This window comes from Protomyctophum bolini, assembly GCF_963924005.1.
Source record: "Protomyctophum bolini genome assembly, chromosome: 21".
Taxonomy (NCBI): domain Eukaryota; kingdom Metazoa; phylum Chordata; class Actinopteri; order Myctophiformes; family Myctophidae; genus Protomyctophum; species Protomyctophum bolini.
Genome location: NC_137882.1, coordinates 12,760,761 through 12,778,369, shown reverse-complemented (window position 1 = coordinate 12,778,369; position 17,609 = coordinate 12,760,761). Strand labels below are relative to the sequence as shown.

At 43.1% G+C, this 17,609-nt stretch overlaps 1 protein-coding gene across 1 annotated transcript in view; it reads right to left on the bottom strand.

Annotated features, from left to right (window-relative positions):
• oplah (5-oxoprolinase, ATP-hydrolysing) overlaps window positions 1-14,114 on the bottom strand; it is a 29,131-nt gene extending 15,017 nt beyond the window's left edge. Inside the window, exons 1-14 of the mRNA XM_080793666.1 lie at window positions 13,964-14,114; window positions 13,233-13,449; window positions 11,117-11,308; window positions 7,547-7,661; window positions 6,356-6,479; window positions 5,557-5,752; window positions 5,212-5,377; window positions 4,800-4,938; window positions 4,011-4,078; window positions 3,420-3,592; window positions 3,087-3,230; window positions 2,324-2,436; window positions 959-1,129; window positions 212-349 (exon numbers count right to left, since the gene is read on the bottom strand). Coding sequence (XP_080649792.1) covers window positions 212-349; window positions 959-1,129; window positions 2,324-2,436; window positions 3,087-3,230; window positions 3,420-3,592; window positions 4,011-4,078; window positions 4,800-4,938; window positions 5,212-5,377; window positions 5,557-5,752; window positions 6,356-6,479; window positions 7,547-7,661; window positions 11,117-11,308; window positions 13,233-13,403 — 1,910 coding nt within the window. The 5' untranslated portion in view covers window positions 13,404-13,449; window positions 13,964-14,114. The remainder of the gene's footprint in view (window positions 1-211; window positions 350-958; window positions 1,130-2,323; window positions 2,437-3,086; window positions 3,231-3,419; window positions 3,593-4,010; window positions 4,079-4,799; window positions 4,939-5,211; window positions 5,378-5,556; window positions 5,753-6,355; window positions 6,480-7,546; window positions 7,662-11,116; window positions 11,309-13,232; window positions 13,450-13,963) is intronic.
• Between the last annotated feature and the right edge of the window lie 3,495 nt (window positions 14,115-17,609).

Below are 17,609 nucleotides of genomic sequence, written 5' to 3'. Positions count from 1 at the left end.
TGTGTGCTTTAAATCAATGAATTGACAAGAAAACATTCTTATAGATTTGTTTTATAATCAACTGAATTGATTAGTCTGATTAACCACTTTTATCCTTTGTTGTATATTTTTTGTGCAAAAGCAGCAAAACCCACAACATCACATCATTAGCTATTAGCAATTTCTTCACCAAAGAAATTCAGTTTCTACAAGCGGACACACAGGAACTCACCGCGAGGTGAAGGCTGCGCGGAAGTCACCCGATGCGCAGGAATGGGTGTTGCTGGGGTAGCGGTCGGCGGTCACCATCAGAGCGCAGTCGGTGCCTTCATAACGCAGGTGGAGAAACACCTCAATGGTGATCTGGGAGCTGAGAGGAGAAGAAGAGACATGGTCAATGTCTTCATAGGGCATAGCAGTGGCGGCCATTTTCTGGTTCCACCATAGCAGGTTAATCCTAACCCTTCAGCACCAATTCCCAAAGTGGGGTCAGGCAGGGGACCACCATGGGTCCTTGAGGGAGTTGCAAGTGGTTCCCAGCAAAACGAACAACACCTATTTTATTCTCCGGCTGTTCAAAGATGTTGTCAAATCTTCTCTCTTATATATATATATATATATATATAAATATTTACCGATATGTCCCATATCGTGGGCATGCCATGGACATCAGGAACTTCCATATATACTGTATATATATATATCGGCATACAAGGGACACAGACAGAGAGATATACAACTGGTACTCTGACGGCTACAACAGGTATAACAGGTATTGCAATACTGGGTGGGGCATGCATTCCCGACTTGAATCGTTCCTGGCACAAAGTATTTTAACGAGGTCCCACAGCCAAATACATAATTATAAACTTGGGGGTCGTTCATGTGAAGATGTTTGGCAACCGCTGCCCTACAGCAGCGTCACGTGTGTGTGTGTGTGTGTGTGTGGTGGTGATGTGGGGGGGGGGGGTGCTGGTACCTGTGGAAGCCACGTGCGTGGAGCTCGTCCCGGCAGCGGTTTGACAGCAGCTCCACCCTGCGGTCCAGCTGGTGGAAGGAGCGCTGCTCGTACTGCAGTGAGCACGGCTCCTGCACCTCCTCCACCACGTCAGCCAGCGCCAGGCCGTACGCGGACAGCACGCCACTGTACCTGCAACCACAGGTGGAAGGTTAAAAACCCTATAGCCAGGCCGTACGCGGACAGCACGCCACTGTACCTGCAACCACAGGTGGAAGGTTAAAAACCCTATAGCCAGGCCGTACGCTGACAGCACGCCACTGTACCTGCAACCACAGGTGGAAGGTTAAAAACCCTATAGCCAGGCCGTACGCTGACAGCACGCCACTGTACCTGCAACCACAGGTGGAAGGTTAAAAACCCTATAGCCAGGCTGTACGCTGACAGCACGCCACTGTACCTGCAACCACAGGTGGAAGGTTAAAAACCCTATAGCCAGGCCGTACGCTGACAGCACACATTCAATGTATCTGCAAACACAGTCACAGTGGAAGGAAGAACTCTTTTTTGACGGGCGCTAGCCCCTCATATGTCCAGCTTTGAGGGCGACACAAAAGTGTGTAAACACAAACATTGAAGACAAAAGTGAGGAAAGCAAATTGTGATAGACCAGAATGAGATGATGTTCAGTATGATGACGTATGTTAAGAGCGTCCCTCACTTAACATCTTTTTTTAAAACCCTATATATTACAGTGGTTCTCAGCCTGTGGGCCAGGGGCCCATTGGTGGGCTGTGAGGATATCGCGGGCCCCCAAATAATTGGCAACATTACAATTGTATTGATTTAATTACCATTATGTGCTTGAGTAAATGTACTTAGTTAATTTCCACAACTGCATGGAACAAAAACAAAGTGCAGATAACGGACAGATCGCAAGCACACACGCACGCACGCAGAGAGCAAGCACACAACCAAGCAGCCCGCCCACCCTGCAACAGTATTTCCCGCCACCTGTCAGTGATTTATCACTGAAAAACAGGGCCGATACAACATGCATCTGTCCGTTGTCACAAATCACATCAGCACTAGGCGTTATAACTCCAGCCAAGCACACACTGTTCAGCTGAATTCAACACCTGTCATGTTCCTTCTCAGACAGACATACAGTACAGAACATGTTGTACTGTACACGCATGCAGCCCCCATTCATGAATGAACACAGTCTTCACTCCAATTCACACATACCTCACATACCTCAATACAGTACATGTTGTACTGTACATGCAGATGCAGCCCCTTATGAATGACCACAGTATTCATTCCCATTCACACGTACAGTTCAATATTACAGTACATTTTGTACTGTACGTGCATGATTCTTACTTATGAATGAACACGGTCTTCATCCCCAGGGCCCGCGCAATAGCACACGCATGCTGTCCACCCGCTCCCCCGAAACACGCCAACACATGCTGGGCCGTGTCGTGACCCTTGGCCTGCAGGGAGAGACAGAAGGTGAAGAGAGTGAGTTGAGAGCTCAGTGCTTTTCAAATTCTGTGGCAAGCGTTGTTGTACCAAAGTCCATGTGTGCTTTGGGATTGTCAAAACTACCCATTATACATGAAACTATAAAAATGTCTCTTCACAGAATGTTTGCCTATTATGACATGCCCACCCTAATAGAGTTAGGGTTCAAGAGGTTAAGACCAGTTTTGTATGAAAAGGATAGCGCACGCACATCCCATGGCCCAGGTGCAAGACAAGCAGCAGTATCACAAAATTAAGTAGTGTGCTTACTGGAAATTCTGCAAAAAGCTCCACTGGATTTTATTGCGTTAACGTTACGATTAATCAGCTCTTCATCAGGACTTATACAGTATGTATGTCCTGATGAAGATCTGATTGATGGAAACGTTGACCCAATCAAATACAGCGGAGCTTTTTGGAGCATTTCCAGTGTGCAGACTAAGACACATACTGCTATTAGGCAAACAGTTAATCGAATTAATCCATTAGGACAGTAATCGATAATTGAATAAATCCCTATTTTGTCCATGTCATTATAGGCAAAATGTTTCATTTCAAACATTTTCAGAAATATTGAAAATACAAGTTTGCAGCCCCATCCAAAATGTCAAAACCCAACCTGTGTCAGAGCTCTGATTGGCCTGCACATGGCCTCGTTAGCAACACGGACGAATCCCATGGCAACCTCCTCCACACTCATCTCTGATCGGCTGCCTGCATCTTTGCTTTTGTGTGAGTGGCCAGCCCCATTGGTGTTTTTGGCCTGAAATGAATGAATGAATGAATGAATGACCATAATATTAACACTGTATGTAAAATCTTACAATTGCTGCAATCCTGTACATATTTGTATTACTTCTATGCTAAATTAAATAAGCCATGCATCAGAAATACATCATGGCAGCCAGCTTTGTATTTACAGTAGGTAGGTATGCCTAACACATTTTGGTACCTCTGATTGTTTCGACAGTTCGAAGTTGATCTCCTGGGTAAGAAGGCGGAAGTGCTTCATGGTTTCCTCCAGCGACAGGGGTTCGTTCTCTCCGGGCCCAAAGATTTGAGGGAAGAAGGAAGGGAGAAGCCTCCCCAGCGCTAAGTTAGCATCTGTCACAGTCAGGGGGCCACCTAGAAGAATCGTGCACAAAACAACTTTATGTCATGGAACTAGAGTTCGAGACAGATTCTAAATTGAATCTGGAGTTAGGCCGGTTTGAAGCTTTTCCCTAGCAAGACCAGATTATCCCTCCAAAGAGAGAGGGGTGCATGAAGCTGCCTCTGTCCAGATTCTAAATGTAAATTTTAATCTGATAAAGTGGTAGAAATTAACCGCCGCAAGAGTGCACACATTTGTACACTCTCAGTGTTATGGGGTCTGTGGACCCATAACTGTGGCCCCAATACATACCAAATTGGGGGTCCTTGAAATTAAAAAATAAATACATTAACTAAACAAAAAAATGTGTACAAGCAAATAAGCAGCAATAGGAGAAGGAAACAGTGTGACACAAACAAAGGATCATGTGAGGAAGTGAGAGAAGGTCACCTTTTCTGTAGCAGGCAGGACCGGGATGAGCACCTGCAGACTCCGGGCCCACCACAAAGATCCCAGACCTGAAACACAGCAAACACAATGAGAGAGACATTTACAGACAAATATATAATAATAAACTTTATTTATATAGCACCTTTTTTGACAGTGTCACAAAGTGCTTAACAATATAAAAACAACAGTGTTACATAACAATCAATAACAATAAAACAGCAGGCAGAATAAAATGACATTATCAAGGGAATTAAAAAGCAAACATTGGTTATCGGTTTAAAAAGGCTTTCCTATAAAAGTCTTTAATTTAGTTTTAAAAATAGCCAAGGAGCCAATAGACCTCAGGTCAGATGGCAGGCTGTTCCAGAGCTGGGAGCCCTGTTTGAAAAGGCTTTGTCTAGGCCTTTTCAAGCCTAGACAAAGACTAAGAAAGAAGCAAAAACGGTAATGGTGTCTGTCTATCTGTCACACAACATTTGGCCCCGGCATAACTCGGACAGTGGAGGTCAGCACATTTAAATTGGGATTATGTTTTCAGTCACGCAGAGGGTGTCTGTCTGCAGCTTATCTTGCAAATCTCTACAACAATCAGCTCATATCTAATCACATGAACTGACCACAGACCTTCTTAGACCAGTGTTTCTCAAACATACTGTAGGGCTGCTACCAAAAATGCGTTGCGGAGCCGTTTCATTGAGTCACCAATTTGTCAGTGCTGTATACCCAGTGAGGCCTCGTCTCATTTTGACCTTCGTAGGTCAACCCTCATAATCACCCCCGTGCACTAACCTGAAGAAGAGGCGTGAACCTCCACCAGCAGCCACAGTGTTGATGTCCAGCTGGGGGGCTTGCAGTGTCACCCCTGCTGTGGTGGCCTCAAACACATGCTCATACTGGCCCGCGTAGCGACTCACGTCGGTGGAAGTGCCTGGAGGTGAACCAGAGAGTCAGGGAAAAGGATCTGGACTTTGATAGCAAAATCTATACCTGTATTACGTATAAAATGCAGGATTGTCCGTTCTTATGAACCTTTTTCTCTATAACCACCCTTTGAATATCTACAACTACTCTTTGAAGGATACTGGTTCGATTGAATTTGTCCATGCTGAGTAGTGTGGGGTTTTGGGGCAGTCAAGGTTCACATTATATTCCTATACGAGTGTTCTGTGCGTGTAATAATATCCATTGTTTTTCTTCTCACCGCCCATGTCGAAGCCGATGACGGGCCTCTTGTTCGTCTGGCTGTAGGAGGTCATTGCATAACCCACCACACCCCCTGCTGGGCCAGAGAGGACGGCCCGAGAGCCGCAGAACTGCTCCATGGGAGTCAGCCCCCCGTCGGACTGCATGAAGAGCACATCAACATCCTGGCAAGAGAGAGAGGGGGGAGAGAGGTGGTTATTTCACTGTAAAGAAAAGTGTGTTAACCAAGTGGTGGGATGGGTTCGGCCACGGGCCCTCTAAGATATGAATGGATTTACTAGTAAGTGGTAACACAGACAAATCTGCGTAAAAACCCACAGCACACACACACACACACACACACCTTCAGGGCACCCTTGAAGCCGGCGGAGAAGCCTTTCAAGTACTGCCGGATCTTTGGGGTGAGATAGGCGTCGGCACACACCGTGTAGCCACGTGGCACTGCCCGCACCATGGGCATGACCTCACTGGACAGAGACACCTGGGTGAACCCCAGGCGACGTGCCAGGGAACCCACCGCTTTCTCATGAGTAGACCACCTGAGAGACAGAGAGAGAGAGAGAGACAGAGAGTGAGCACATTGGGAGAAGAAGACATGATTATGTTAAGTCTGACATGCAGCCGTTACAGTAATGCATCTTCATTGTTAGCTTACAGACAGCGCTGTGTGTCAGGGGTATTGTTTATCTTTTAAAGACGTGTAAGAGTGTAAAATGGGTCCTTCCAAGCAGTGGTTCTCAAGAGTTTTTTTTACTTTTTATTTTTCAGCTATTCAAATAGCGGATTTACAACCTCACAATCATTCTATGTCTCATATCTTATTGTCACGTCATTTATCCAGCACTATATGTATTCCCTGTCTGTGTATTAAACTTGTAGCGTGATACTGTCTCTGTGTTGCGTTCTTGTTCTCCCAGCTTACCCAAGGAATACTTCAACTGAATTGTCACACACCACTCAGCCTGTTAGAGCCAGACAGAGGGTCTTCTGGAGATCACACTTGCCATGAAAATATTTGACAAGTGAATTAACACCCCCAATTTTGATGTGCAGAATTGGCCCACAGCAAAGACAAACAGAATGGAGTAGACCATCATGATTAAAGTGACTCTATGATAAAGGTGCATACGACATGTACTGACGTGTATGAGTGCAGCAGCAGAACAGCCACACTAGTGATGCCACGCGACAGAACTCCTCTCAAGTCTTCCTCAACCTGCTCCAGATCCAACTCCCTCCACACCTCCAGAGAATCCCCCGTACTGCCTGAGGACCAACAGTAGGTGTGTGTACACGTTAGAGAAAAAATGCACAGTAGTGAAAAGTGTAGAGGAAAACAAATAAACAAAACTTCCTGGCAGATTTACAGTGAACAGAGAGACAAGAAAGGCAGGAGAAAGACATTATTAAAGAGCCTCAGGTCGAATTTGAACCAAGGAAGGAATACGCTAAACTGTATAGCCTTATGTGGTACATGCGTGACGCTATTACTCTGGCTATAGGGCTAGTGTGACCCTGGGGAGGCAGTGGCTCGGGGGGGGTAGAGTGGCCGGTAGAGCTCCTCCAGATTTGTTGTCGAAGTGTCCTTGAGCAAGACGCTGAACCCCTAATTGCTCCCGAATCCTGATGTGCAGGTTGGTGCCTTGCATGGTTTCATCCACCATCGGTGTATGAATGTGTGTGTGAATGGGTGAATGTAATGCACAGCACAAGCTATGTGAAGAATGATAAAAACGCTATATAAATGCACAATTTACACAAAGATAGGGCCGTAACACGTAAGTTTCCTTTTTGTAGCAGCTTGAGCTGTGAGTGTGATTAGTATCTTTGTGGGGGACATACAGCACTATACAACTAGATAAAGTGCCCCTCGGGGCACATGTCTCCACCGGGGCAGGGCAGGTTGTGGCCTCCTGGTGGCGCTATGATAGGCCAATGTGAAAAGGGTGCCATTTCTTCTTACGCCTTGGATGGCAATTGGATGATTTGAGGCATTTTGTTCCAAAAATAATATCCAAAATTGTGTTTTTCAAAAGACGGCCTCCTAGTGGCGCTATAACAGGCCGTTCTGGACAATTTGGGGCAGAGGTTTATCGTTGGCATCCAGGGAGTGTGCATGCAAAATTTGGCACCGACCGGGTTAACGGTGCCGGAGATTAGCTGGTAACAGACGGACAGACGCACACACTCACTAACGGACTCACGGACGGAGTGCAAAACATACTCTCTCCCCATGCCTTCGGTCTGGTGGAGAAAAAAATGCTATCATAGCCACTAAAGATATATATATATATATATACACCAATTAATTTCACATAATTTGATCGTGATACCTGTAACAATGCGCTTGGGCTCCTTCCTAGGCAGCTGGCAGCCATCTTGTCTGAGAACGACTCGCTCGTCCACCTCAATGACCTCATCGTACAGAACCTCAGGCATCGACACCTCCTACATGCACGCACGCCACACACGCACACACACACACACACACGCACAAACACACACACACACACACACACACACACACACACACACACAAAAAACGTTATTTATCCCTTAGAGGAAATTCCTGTGGCAGGCAAAGTAACAAAAGCACACAATGAATGACAATAGTGGTAGGAAGTGTTGTTGCCTGTTGAAAAAAGCCTTAGGTGCATTTAAGATTGCAGATCTACAAGCAGATCTACGCGTCACAGCGTATAATTGACATATCATTGAAGTACAGTAGAGTACTACTGCACTGCATCAGACATAAGGATAAGCTCGTTTATCTAATGCCTCAATGACTGATGTTTTTTTTTTGTGTGACCAAGTTTTTATTAAGCATTTTTCATTTTCATTACAGTTCCCCCATCCCCCACCCTCCCCAAGGTTCCAATTATCATTGCAACAAGAACAGACATTTCATCAGTTAGTTTTACATTTTACAATATATAGGCATCTTGGCTGGTAGACTTATAAATAAAGATTGAAAAGTAGGCATGCGTACATACATACATACATACATACATAATTACATAGTTACATACATCCATGTACATTATGGCATTATAGTTGTGCTTTGACCTTTTCTACAGCCTCTGTAAGTGCTTCAATAGATTGCCTTTTTGCTCCATTAGTTCTCACAATTGATATTTCCAACCCTAATACATTCAGATTTTTTGCTGCAGTAGTTCCAGCAAAGAATACTTTTTTTTAAATGACTGGTATTGAGAGTGTGGAATCATCATTTAACAAAAAAATCTGAGGGAGACATGGAATCTCGATTGTAAATATTTCAGATAAGGTCCTAGCTACCCGAGACCAGAATGTCATGACCTTGGGACACTCCCAGAACATATGTACATATGTGCCCACCGTTCTCAATGAGCACAAATTTCATACCGGGTTTGGTACTAATTGGAGTTGACAGCGTTTTCTTGGAGTTAGATAGAATCTGTGTATTAGTTTATAGTGCATCATCTGATGGTTATAATTACGAGAGGTTATAGTAATGTTGTTCCACACTCTCTTCCAATCCACATGTCCATAATCTTTCAGGTCTATATTCCATATTGTGGTAATTCCCATAAAGGTATTTGACACTTTTTGTAATTCTCCATATACGTGAGAAACAAAGCCTTTGCTAATATCTGAGGTAATCATTTCGATAACTGGATGGATGACTGATGTTTACTACCACTGATAATAAAAATAATAAAAAGTAATAAAAAAGCACTGGCAATTATTATCTTGTGGCAGTCCCTCAAACTGATGACCAGACTGTACTGAAAATGGAGGAGGATAATAACGATGCATTTCAAAGATCAGTTTAAGGACACTGTAGTTCACTTATTTTAGGTTGCTTTGCATAAGAATCAGGGGTGTCTGTGGGGTCGCCTGGGATTGATAAGTGACTAGTAAAACCATTAATGGAACACTGGGCTGGGGGCAAACTCCAAACCTGAAGCCTCCATTCATTCCCTAAGACACAATGAGGTCCCTCATTGCATCTCAGCTACTAAAGAATAGCATACATGATCCCATGTGTGGCTAGGATATGGCATGTTGTTGTTATTGGTGGTGTTGTTACTGTTGTGTGTGTTGGTGCATGCGTGGTGTGCATGCATCTGTTTAATATTCATGCAGCCCAAAAATTCAACAACAGCTGCAGTACTTGGAAACCAGCACGTTTAGGCCGAAACGTGTCAGTCTCTTATTAAAGTTCTACAGTACTGCATTTGTTGCTTAAATGTACAGTATGTCCTCCAGTTTTCCCCGAACCACTAGTGTTTCCTTTCCTTTCCTTTAATAACACGGAATCTGAACCTGAACAGTGAATTTGTGTCTGACTTCATTCAATAACAGCCTGGCACTCAACTGCTTAAAGGCCCAGTCCAATAATGGCACTTTCCTTTTCTAAACACCCATATAAAGAGTTAATCAGAGAATTGTATAGTAGATGAAATTCTTCCATAGAAATGGCTCATTACAATAGCTATTTGTTTCAACACAGTGAGACATTTTCCCACTGTTGCAGTGACATACTGTAGCTTGTGATACCTTGAGGGTTGAACCCATTGTCATAGGCAGTGATAATAACACAATGATCAGTATTTGTAAATGTTGGCATTCAATTCCCTATTTTCGTTCAGGGAAACAGCCTAAAAAGAAGACATTCTCTCTCACATTCATCACGACAAGAGAGAACCATTTGCTCACACAAAAGGCTTTCACATCAGGGGACTTTCATTGTTCCCTTGTCTGTACTGTGGATCCACTTCCAAGTGACAGGCCAATGTCAACAGAGCAAATCTCCCACCTCAGGCTACTACAGGCTATTGCACTATACAGTTTAAATTAATTTTACATTTACAATTCATAGAACATATGGAAAAGTCTCATGAAATGGCTTTGGCAAGTTAAGGACTTGAGCCCTATGAGCAAATCTACAAGCTCACAACGCATCATTCATGAAATGACTTGTTGTGATCTTATAGATCTAGTATATTTTAAATACTAGAACGGTGCCCGTGGGGCCTCTACAGCGGTGCCCGTTGGGCACTGGCCGATTTGGAACGATGCAAGTTGGAAATGCATGCCCCACCCAGATATTATGTTTCTCTCCCTTTTATGCCCATATATGTATGGAGTTCTGTTTCAGGCATGCCCAAATATGGAGTGTATTAAGGTCAGAACAGGCCAGCTCCATATATGGACGCTGGGCAGGGGCCCGGTCCAGAGCCTGGGCAGAGGCCCTTTGGGGGCGGTTCTGGACAACCGTGGGTCCGACCAACTCAACACCAGGCCCTCCAGAATGTCACTGCACTGAGAGACATGCAGCTGCTCTATAGAGGGATGTATACATCCCTAGTATGATTTTGATAATAGATTACTGTTTTTTTGTTAAGTAATGTATTATATTGCGTGTTACCGCATTTCGGTAACATATTACGTAATATATTGCGTTACGTAATGCGCATTACCCAACACGTAAGTTATACGGGAACGCCTACAGAGTGGCAATAAACTACTTTCTGGCCTTGACAGTCCATTCTCCAAACAGAAACGTCCTATCTGATTGAATTAAACAATGTTAAATGCACAAACATTGCAGAGTATCTGCAAAGTTTTTGTTTCCTAAAAATCCACCATAGACATGCTATGCGCTACTTTTCGTTTTCAATAATGCAACGTCCTGCTGCCGCCTGCCTTATGTGCAATTTAGAAACATTAACAATGACTGCCTCACTGTAAATTCTGCAGAAACAATGCTGCTTCAAGCCACAGAAGCAGGACCGTTTGAGTGATTTCCAATGAGTGCTTCCAAACTCTGTTTAGATGAGGGGGGCGTGTCTTGGTGGAAAAGTGATGCATGATGTGCATACTCTCTGTAAGTGAAGAGAGATGAAAGCATTACTGACCAAATCGAACAGCTTGGGTCTGGCCTGTGTGCCAATATGCAGCAGGTCCTTGAAGCCCTTGGTGACCAGGAGAGCAGTCCTTTCTCCCTCCCTCTCAAGGAGCGCATTGGTCGCCACCGTGGTGCCCATCCTGATCCAGCCAATCAGAGAGGTGTCCACGGGCTGGTCACGGGGAAAAACCTGCCCCGTTTCCTGACGAGACAGACACACATAATAGGGGAGGCTGAACAAACAGTCAAAAAGGACACGCACATCTAAACCTATAGGCTGGGTGCTGGATCAAAATAAAGTATAATGAAGAAATGAAAGAATCCACAAACCAATTAATGCTCCCAAAATATCTTTACTGATAGGTAACGGCCCAAAACGTTACCTACCAGTAAAGATATTTTGGGAGCATTAATTGGTGTGCGGATTCTTTCACAGACAGACACACACACACACACACACACACACACACACACACACACACACACACTTTAACAAGCAATTTCAAATACATAGTAGTATGAATATGCACACACACACACACACAGGGAACATGTGACAGAAATGCAAAGAGCATTTCTCATAAGTTCTTTACACTATATTAAAAATAATAATAATACAAAATAAATATAACACACACACACACACAGGGAACATGTGACAGAAATGCAAACAGCAAGTTGTTTGCACTCTATTAAAAAGCATGACCTTGCCATGCATAGCATTTAATGAAGAGACTTTGTTAAAGGTACTTCATGCACTTGAAACACAGGGCAGTGGTACTAACTTCAAAGACTGGAATATGGCTGAAACTGTACAAAACATTTGGTTCAATTTGTAAGCTCTCTGAGTTACAGAGCTGTAAGGGTCCATTTTGAACCTGCCAGGTGAGTATGATGTCCCAGACCCCCACCCCATGGGAAAAGCGTGAATTCAGTTTGTGTCCGAGCATAGGCATGGCTGAGGCATGGTAACGCCCCGCCTGCCTGTGATTGGTCTACTGACACTGCCCGTGTTGACTGTCCTCATAGACGCGAGGTTACTCCGTGGTGAAATAAATAATAGGCTACAAGAGTGACAGCTTGGCACGCGCAACAGAATGCAGCTTTGTAACTAACTGATTATCGTGTATTAATCTAATTATAGTAAACTAATACTATTACACTAAAATGGATAAAGATGAAGGGAAATAGATCATATCATATCAAATCATATTATGGCATGCATGTTCAATCAATTATTCCATCAAAGCAAACGGCATAAACAATATTAGTTTGCCTCTTCTACAAAAATAAAACGTACAAGTTAGCGTTCTCTTGTATCATACCATACTATTTCCCACCACGGAGTAACCTCGCATCAGACTATCCAGCAGGACAGTCAAGACGGGCAGTGTCGGTAGGCCAATCACAGGCAGGCGGGGCGTCACCATGCCTATGCTCGGACACAAACTGAATTCACGCATGGGGAAAGGGTCACTCTACCCAATGGGATTTGTTTTAGGGGCACCAAATAGATTGGAGAGCTCAGAGCTGTATATTTATTAATTAATTAATTGAGATCTCATGGGGCCCCCTGACTCATTGAGTCCCCATAATGTAACTACGCCACATTGTTTTTAGGGATTGTTTTTAGGGGCCCCGGCCCGAATGGATTGGAAAGCTAAAAATAAGACCCCCTGACTGCTGTTTGGTGCCCCAGGTGGCCGCCTAGTTTGCCTATACAGCCAAGCACGTCCCTACCTGAATGAGCATGTGACAGACAAATAAAACGTCTTGAAGTGACTATATGTGATATTTTATTTTCAATAAAAAAAACTTTGCCGTTGGCACAAACGTGGCCACTTACGCCCAATTTCTAAAACTTTTATTTTATATATTTTTGAAATAAAGAAGAATAAAAGAAAAATAACATTTTTTAAATATTTTCACCATTTCTGTCTGTATGACATGCCCAAAAAGCTTGTTAATAGCAATTAAGTGATTGATGAATGAACTGTTGCAGAAACAAAAGGTGGAAGAATGTGAATAAGAATAAAAGACCAGAATGTTTAGGTTCAATGTGAAAGGGGTGGCAATTTCCGTTCCCTGGAGTGGAACCCCCAAATTACACCCCTGTCCCTCCCTACCTGCTCCAGGACTCTGCGGATTCCCTCCGTGGGGGCATCCCTGTAGTTCTGAGGGTCTCGGGACAGCAGTTTCAGAACTCTCTCTCGACCATCTGGCAGTCTGGCGAACACATCGGTGAACGTTCCACCACGGTCTATAGCAAAGTCAAATTTCCCCTTTGTCTCAGCCATAGGGAACAGAGAAGAAAACAAGCTGTTCCTGGGTCTGTGTCAAGTTCTGAAACATGAAAGAGACAGAGGAGAAAGTAAACAATGACCGCCTCACTGTAAATTCTGCAGAAACAATGCTGATCAAACGTAGCATACATTATTGACAAATAATCCAACTTATTCAGTCCTCAACACTGCTTGCTAATGCATAGGTGAACCTTCAAGAAAGCTGCACATTTTGCTTCACTGAATTCTTTGCTTTTGGCCGAATGACATGCCAAACAACCTACTAGCAGTAATAACATACAGTAGTATATAGCTTCCAAGCATGCAGCCTCCCACTAAAAGCCTTCCCGAACAGACTACGACATTACAAGTTATACAGTAACTACGCGTGAAATAACAGACTGTTGAGTGAGAGCTCACAGCCCTTTCAGGATATACATGCAACGTTTCCAACGTTTAGTTCTTGCTGTGCATGCACGCAGTGTAAACAAAACTACATACGGTATGCCGAACAGAAACAGACTGACGGAATGAGTGAGTGAGTGCTACAGGCTGGCACCTGCTAGCCGTCTTACCTTCTCTGTTGCAGCGAGTTGAGATATGCTAAATCTGACTGTATGTGTTCACACTGTGAACTCCACAGTACACCGCGATTGAGAAATCCTCTTCTCCCGGACCCTCCCTCTTTATAGTAGCCCGGCCAGTGTGCGTCCTTCCGCCGTCGAGTTTTATTACAGCGGACACTCACTGGGCAGGCTATCGTCGCCTAAATGTTGCTGCGCGTCTGTTTGTGTATTTACGGTACACGCTCTGTGGACTGTGGAGCCAGTGGAGCCAGGATCTGGCCAGGATACCTAAAGGCTCTCTCTGTCACATGATTGATTGAACACTTGGATAACACAAAAAGCCCCGAGGGCTTGATTCCATTGTAGTTCTGTGTATTCAATTTATCAAGATCAAGATGTATGGGGATTATTAAACAAAAAGGTCCACTTTACTTGACCTGAATGAACAAACATTTCTGAAAAATGTGCAATAGCCTACGCAATGCATGTGGGTACAGAGAGGAGAGGAGTAATCTCTTGTCTTGGCATGCAGCAAAATATGTTGCAAAAGGTTTTATGTTAAAATGTAAAACTTTAGGAGGAAAGATAATTTGGAACGAAATTATGTAGCCTATGTATGATACACCCCTGAGGTTAACACTTGACTAGAGGGTTTGCTATGCGCATGCATGAATGTAGCTCTGGTCCATAGCCTTCAACATGAATGGGACATCGAGTGGCAAAGTGAGGTGGCAAATAGCCCCACAAGCAGAACCCAATGGTACTGAAGTTTCTGACATTTTTGAGACCCAGTTACCATGGGGTCCTATTCCACCTCTACCCTGCCACCTGGTACGCGAACATAAATAAACATAAATACGTCGGATATGTCGTTTCTGCGCCGTTTGAGGGCTTCTGAATGTGTGAACTATAAGTACCTATAAATACCGCTGCGAATTCTCCTGTGCCGCGGAAGCCGTTAAGTGTTTTTATTTTAAGTATTTTTCAAACTTTGTTTGACCGATTTGGTCGCTTTGATTCTTCTCTTCCTTCCTTATTTATTGACACCTCATTGTACCGCCTATCTGGCTAGCTATAGCTATGACAGAGCAGATCAGAGGCAGGAACGTAGCCACGCACAAGCCAACCGCACAGCGGAAGGCGGTACAATAAACGGTAAATAAACAAGGAAGGGAGAGGAATCATAGCTTCCAAATCGGTCAAACATAGATTAAAAATACTTAACGGCTTCCGCGGCACAGGAGAATTCGCAGCGGTGTACGTTGTAAACTAGAGTTCACACATTCAGAAGCCCTCAAACTAACAGAAGCCCTCAAATAGCACAGAAACCATGTTACCGAAGGTATTTATGTCCGCGTTCTATCATTTCCATACGAAAACACATCACCGCACAGGGACCCTACGGGTCAGCCCGGTTCGGTTCGGATTGGGCTGACCCAGGGGGTTGGGCTACGTGGCAAAGTGAGTTTAACATTGTTTAACGTTGTTTAATGCAATCAGATATAGGACTTTTCTGTTTGGATGTATGGGCTGTCAAGGCCAGAAAGTAGTTTTTGCCACTTCGTAGTCGTTTCCGCATAACTTCCGGGTATGATGATGATGTCACGCGCATATATACCCTCTCAGACTAGATTAGAGCCAGCAAGGCTAAGTGTGTGAGAGATTTTGTTTTGATTAAATATTTGTCAAATATGTAGGCAAATTACATCCTGCACACAATTCTACATTGATTCAAACACTGAACTCTGACTGGGAGATAGTGGGTATTACTCAGAGTCTAATGATCATAACAATGTCCTGATGTGAAAAGGAAAAAACAATCAAAATCTGTTGGAAATGTTAGTTTGATTTGATGTGGTGTCAAACTTAAACATATTATGTTGATGTGGCATACTATCGAGAGAATGAAAACATGGCATTTCATGTCAAAAAGGTTTCAGTCCCCTAACATCATACATTGCTTTCTCTAATAAGGCACACATCATCAAGCCAGATTGGAACACGCATGTTACTGCATGCAGGGTTCTATAGGCACACACAGGGGTATGTTCTAAAAAGCTTGTGTTTGAAAACTCAAAAAAATGATGAGAGCTGACTATGGCTGAAAAGTTACTTTGTAATAATGATAGACTTTTGGAAGATTGGAGCTTTGAACAGGGGCTAAACATTTCTATCATAGAGTTTAGTTTCAGATCGAATCACTACAGAGCACCTCAAGTTTGCAAGCCCAAATGTTCGTCTTGCCATTTGTTTTACTGGGTTATATGACTCATGGTATGTTGCCAGTTGTGACTGTTACTATTGTTCCTGTCATCAAGGTTCAAGCTGGCATGGCTGAGAGCCTGGATAATGATATACCGCCAGGCCAATTGCACTAGCCAATGTGGTACTACTGTATCTAAAGAATTCTCTTATAGTTTGTTAATATATTGATACCACAACCAGCTTGGTTCAATGCTAAGCATACTGATTTGAGTATCTATGCTTTGAAGGAAGTAGCCGAAATGTATAAAAGATGTGATTTTTTTTTAATTGGCTTTATTTGGTCTGAGTCAAATCACCAAAACATGTTTTCAAAATTAAGTCAAAGTGCCTGGTATCAACTCAACAAAAAAAATGTATTGTAATTTGTCACATCACAAGCTGACAGGTATAAAACCATGGGTGAAATAAAATTATTTGTCATACAAGGTCCAGCCACCAGTTAAAGAAAGAAAGAATGAGTGCATAGCTAAAAAAGAGCAGTGGGATCAGCTATCAAAAATAGCAGCAGATGTAATAACATAAGGTGTATGGTTCAAAGAAGCAGCAGATGTATAACAAACGTTACAGAGTATATAAGTGCCAGTGCCAGTGAGCTGGGTTCAACAGCTGCTGAATACATTGATTAACAGGTCAAACGGTTCAAACATGATGGGCAGGGGGGTGCACATGTCTTCCAAACGTCCCTCACTACATTTTAGCACATACTTCTCTCCCTGACCAACAATCAGCCTACAACACTGACTAGCAATGGAGAAGAAAAAATAAAAAGTTTGCTTCCTTCAGACAGTGCAGCAGCAGACAACAACAACAGTAGAATAGTAATACAAAACGTAAACATATTAAAGAAAGGGAGAGGGTGCAAAAAAGAAAAAGGAGAGAAATTAAGCTGAATTGGAGAATATATTTGAAATCATGTCTGAAATATTTGAAACTCATGTACAATTACTCCCCCTTGTGGCTCTATGTGGTGTGACACCAGGAGAAAACACCTACATTTAAACATGCCATGGCTTTTGTAACTTTACTTGAAAACAACATTTAGCTTCAATTATACAATTTACAAGCAAACAATTAAATATGAAATACACAAACTGAACTATTGTTTAGCATTTAATTAAGCCCCATTACATTTAGTTTTTTTTAGTCCTTTAATACGTCACACTGAGATGGTAGATCTTTGATTTGATTTGATTTTTTTTAATGAACTATTTAAAAAGGTGATAACCTTTTTAAATAGTTAATAAAAAAAATCAAATCTATTTCAAATCAAAATCAAATCAAGTCGCAAAAAAAGGCAATTAATGGCCCATATATTAGCCAAACTGATACATCAGCCGGGCTCTAGACAAAATACCACATTGGTACAATTAAAGTACACGAGACATCAATG